This window comes from Fukomys damarensis, unplaced genomic scaffold (genome assembly GCF_012274545.1).
Source record: "Fukomys damarensis isolate Sample0158 unplaced genomic scaffold, DMR_v1.0_HiC HiC_scaffold_35, whole genome shotgun sequence".
Lineage (NCBI taxonomy): Eukaryota > Metazoa > Chordata > Mammalia > Rodentia > Bathyergidae > Fukomys > Fukomys damarensis.
Genome location: NW_022900947.1, coordinates 790,869 through 795,108, shown reverse-complemented (window position 1 = coordinate 795,108; position 4,240 = coordinate 790,869). Strand labels below are relative to the sequence as shown.

Sequence of the window (4,240 nt, the reverse complement as noted above, 5' to 3'; positions counted from 1 at the left end):
TTGTATTTTCTACATTAATCCCCCCCGCCCCTACTCCCAGCGTACAGCACCCACTCTAACCCAGGCCACCTTGCCCTAGTCGGGCTCCTGAGGGGGGAGCAGGGTGCCAGGACGGCCACTCCCTGCTGACAGCGGCTCCTGCTGCCCTGGCCCATCTGTGCCCACCCTGCCCTGCAGGCACTGATTGAAGATCTACTGGAAGCTGGAGCCCTGTGGCACCTGGGTGCTGGCTGAGGGCCTGGCGCTTCCCACATCGGATGCCCTAGGGAACGCCCAGAAGGGAGGAGCCTGGTCCTCAGAGCAGCAGAGGGGGCCAAGCAGTTCCACGTGGAAATCTGGCCCCGTGGGGAGACGGAAGCAGAAGACCTGGGCGAGATGGGCCCTGGGCAGATGATGGCCACTCTGTCCTGCTATGACGCAGCTGGCGAGGAGCAGCCCAGAGAGCCCAGCGGCTCAGCCCAGCTGGTGGACGGTGACAACCCCCACTGAAATGCCTCCACCCTCTGGGGACTGGGGCCCGGAGGTTCCCATGGGCTCCACACCCTCATCCCAAGTCCCAGGCCAGGGCACAGCTGCTCACTGGAGCCTGTGCTCCTGCTGCAGTGCTAAACACAGCAAGGGACCTCACACAGCCTGATGCCTGCCAGGCCACACTGCCGAGCTGGAAGTGCATGACCCAGAGGACAACGGCCGGGAGGGAGGGTGCAGGAAGGAAGAATGGTGGATAGGTCACCCCATCTGCCACATTTCCGACTCAGTGCTTTCCTGGCTGCATGGGGCCAGGATGAGGCACAAGCAGTGTCCTAAATGCACATCCCGGCTTTAGCTCTGCGCCGAGACCACTCCACAGGGCACTCAGCCACCGTGTGCAGGGACTCTGTGGCCTTGGGGAGGCTGGGCAGAGCCAAGGTGGGATGCCTGGTACTCTAGGGGCTGGAGAAATGAGGGTGTAAGGGAAAGGAGAGAGAGAGAGCCCAGCAGGGGTGCACTCTACCTTCCTCAGGCAGCAATGTTGGAGGGTACTCTGCTGCGCCAGTGTGAGTCTGCAGCCTGTGGTGTGTGTCAGCCCAGGCCGCTCCTCATAGCATGCACAGCACCTGTGTCCATACAGCAGGGAGCAGGCTGCCCAGGCTCTGCTCACGGGAGCCAAACAGACCGCCCATGGGTGGGAGCAGGGCACAGCATGACCACTGTTGTCAGTGCAAACCTGCTGTTGCTGCCTGCATCCCTCCACAACGGTACAGGCCAGTGAGACGTGTTGTGTCCAGGAGCCCAGAGTGTGGGCGTGTTAGGCCAGACCACGTGAAGCTCAGGGTAGAGATGGCACAGTGCTGTGAGGAGATCAGGCAGCCAAAGGCCCTGACAGTCCCTGTGGGGCATGGGATGCAGGTGTAGGGACTGTGCCAGAGCCCAAGCACCCAGATGGAAAGGGCCTGTTGCCAGCTGCAGAGCCCAGACATAAGCCATAACAACTTCTGGACTGTGACTCGGTTTATATTTGAGAGCGATGGAAAACACAAGGGAGAGGACCAGCCTGTGGCCGGGGCAGTGGGGCAGGAATATTGCTGTGGCTGGCATTCAGTACTAACCACCCCAGGTCTTGCGCACTTGGGGCAGGAGCCTCTAGGCACCCAGCCTGGTCCGCTGACCGGCAGCCTGGGTGACCTTGAACACATGCTTCTTTCTCTCTGTTCTGTTTCCTGCTCTGTGAAATGCAGTCCTCACTGCCCTGACCCTGTGGTCAGTGAGCCCTTTGGGTGCCCAAGAAAGGGCCAGAAAGAGGGGAGGGTGCGTTCTGCGCTAACACGCAGATCCACCCCGGGACGCACTCCACTCTCGCCGTGCCGACCCGGGGCTGCAGACGGGAGCCCCCGGAGCCAGCGACCTCGGGCAACTCGGGCCTCTGGGGATGCTGGCATAGCTCGGGCGTGTGACACTCGAGATGCCGGGACCCCACACAAGGCCCACGCCCCACGCCCCCTTCCTGCAGGATATCCGGTTTAGGGAGCGGAGCTCGGCGCGGGGCGCTGTCCGCGGTACTGGAGCTCCTGGCGTCGCCTCCCCTCGAGTGTTGGGTGTTTTTTCTAGGCTGCTTAGAAAACTGGAAGAGCAGTGTATCTTGCAGAAGGTGACTGATAAAGCAGCACTCAGGACGCTGTACGCGAATTTTCCAGACTGGCAGGCAACAGGGCGCGCCACGCGGCCGAGGGGTGGAGGGGACAGAGGAGCTTGCAGAGCCCCGTCTGTGCCCTCCTGCGCCCTCCCGACAGGGAGGCAGCCCGGAGTCAGCAGCTGGACCCAGTCCACGCTCAGGAAGTGGGACACTCACCTGTGGACCGGATGGGACTCTGGGTCTCATGAGGCAAGCACTAGAGTGGAGATGGCTCGTGCCTGCGCGGGAAGTCAGAGACCTTGGAACATCGATCCCCTCCCGCCGGTCCGTTAAAGTCCCCTGGCGCGGGGAGGGGTCTCATCCACACCACTTGCATAGAGAAAGAGGCACTCAGCTCGGAAGAGAAGGTGGCAGGATCTCAGAGGTCGTGGGGAGTCCAGCCCTACAACCGGCCAAAGACAGACGCAGGAGGGGCCATTAGCACAGGAAGCGGTAGCAGTGGAGCTGGGGGCTCCACTTGCTCTTGTCCTCAAAAAATTTTAAAAAGCTGTAATGCTGGGCAAAGTTACCAGAAACGTCAGCCCCACCTGCTCCTTCTTCTAGTCCAACTTGGGCCCTTCCCACCGCCCCTCCCCCTGCATTTCCACTCCTGCCACGCATCTGTCCCAGGAGACACCTCTGCACCTGGGGCTGCACAATGACCGGGACATTTCCCGTCTGCCAGGCAGGCAGCAGCACCCCTGTCCCAGGCGCGATGTCACCTGTCAGTGCCCACCTGGGGCCCCACAAGCGAGGCTGGTGGCTCAGAGATAACCTGAAAGGGCAGATGGGCAAAGATTGCACCAATGAGGGTTTAATTGACAATCAATCGTGATTAGGCATGAAAGGACATCTTTATAGCCCAGGCTCTCGGGTGGCCAAAGGGGGGGGTGCCATGGGTCTGGGGCCGGGCTGCTCCTCCGGGATGGGGCTGTGGGGGTGCCACAGGCTGCCGACCTCCTCACAGCTTCCAGCCCCATCCATGCACATCAGCCCTGCTAGCTCCATAGGACCCAGCATTGCACTCCAGGCTGGCAACTCCGTACCCTGCCTGCTGCAGCTCCATTAGAATTGCAGGGGCGGGTGGGTGGAGGAGGGGCAACCTTGAGCTGTATGGGGGGCCACCACCCCTGCACCAGCGCACCCTCAGCAGGGAGAGCACTGGCGGTGTGCTGGGAAAACACTGTACAGTTGTATGTGATGCTGGGACACATGGCCAGGGTGCTCACTGCGCATCTCGTTATGCCTTGTATTACACTATGTGTATATTAACTACTTCTGCACGTCTATACACTTATGGGACGTGTTGTGTGTGCTGGCATTGTCTTGAAAGTTGCTGTAGGAGAGCCAGACTCGGCAGCCATTTCTCCCACCGCCTGTGGGTGTCTGGACCAGGGCTCCCAGGTGCCTAGAGGCCGATGTGGGCCGTGGCTGTGGCTGGGGACTCTGTCCAGGTGCGGGGTCGACGTGTGCTCCCTTGGAGCTCTGAGTTCCCCCCTTGGACTTGCTCTGCCCGCCCCTCCCCCAGCAACACCCCAATGCCACCAACAGCTGGGCCCCCAGGGAGCAGAGGGGGACCTGGTGACCCTACCCCCCCAGAGTTCTAGGAGCCACAAGCAAACAGGGAGTTGGCTGGGAGGAGGGAGGGGGGTGCCTGCACTCAGAAGGCTGCGTCCTGGGTGTGCGCGCGCCTGGGTGCTCATGAATGGATCCGTGCGCATGTGGCTGTGCTTTGTGAATGAGTGTGAATATGTGTGTGTGGGAATGGGGCATGCACTCTACAGTCACACTCAGCTGGGGTGGGGAGGGAGCGCGTGGAGACCTAGGTGGGGGCAGGAAGGAGATAATTACCTCCCTGCGATGAGAGATTACCCACCCTCCTTCCCCAGAGGTGATTTATAATTTAAAGATAAAGAGTAATCAAGTCCTGGCAAGGAAGGACACAGTGTTGCGGGCCTGATTAGATCTCCGGATGGACCCGAACGCGGGAGGACGGGAGGGGGAGGGTCCCGGCCGCCCGCCCCCGGCCCCGCCTCCCCGAGGCCCAGCAGGTCCGAGCTTGGCCCAAATTACAGCCAATCGCCCCCA

At 61.3% G+C, this 4,240-nt stretch overlaps 1 protein-coding gene across 1 annotated transcript in view; it reads left to right on the top strand.

Annotated features, from left to right (window-relative positions):
- The first annotated feature begins 1,942 nt into the window (after nucleotides 1-1,942).
- The window catches only part of Nkx1-1 (NK1 homeobox 1), a 6,377-nt gene continuing 4,079 nt past the window's right edge, over nucleotides 1,943-4,240 (top strand). Inside the window, exon 1 of the mRNA XM_010641907.2 lies at nucleotides 1,943-2,036. Coding sequence (XP_010640209.1) covers nucleotides 1,943-2,036 — 94 coding nt within the window. The remainder of the gene's footprint in view (nucleotides 2,037-4,240) is intronic.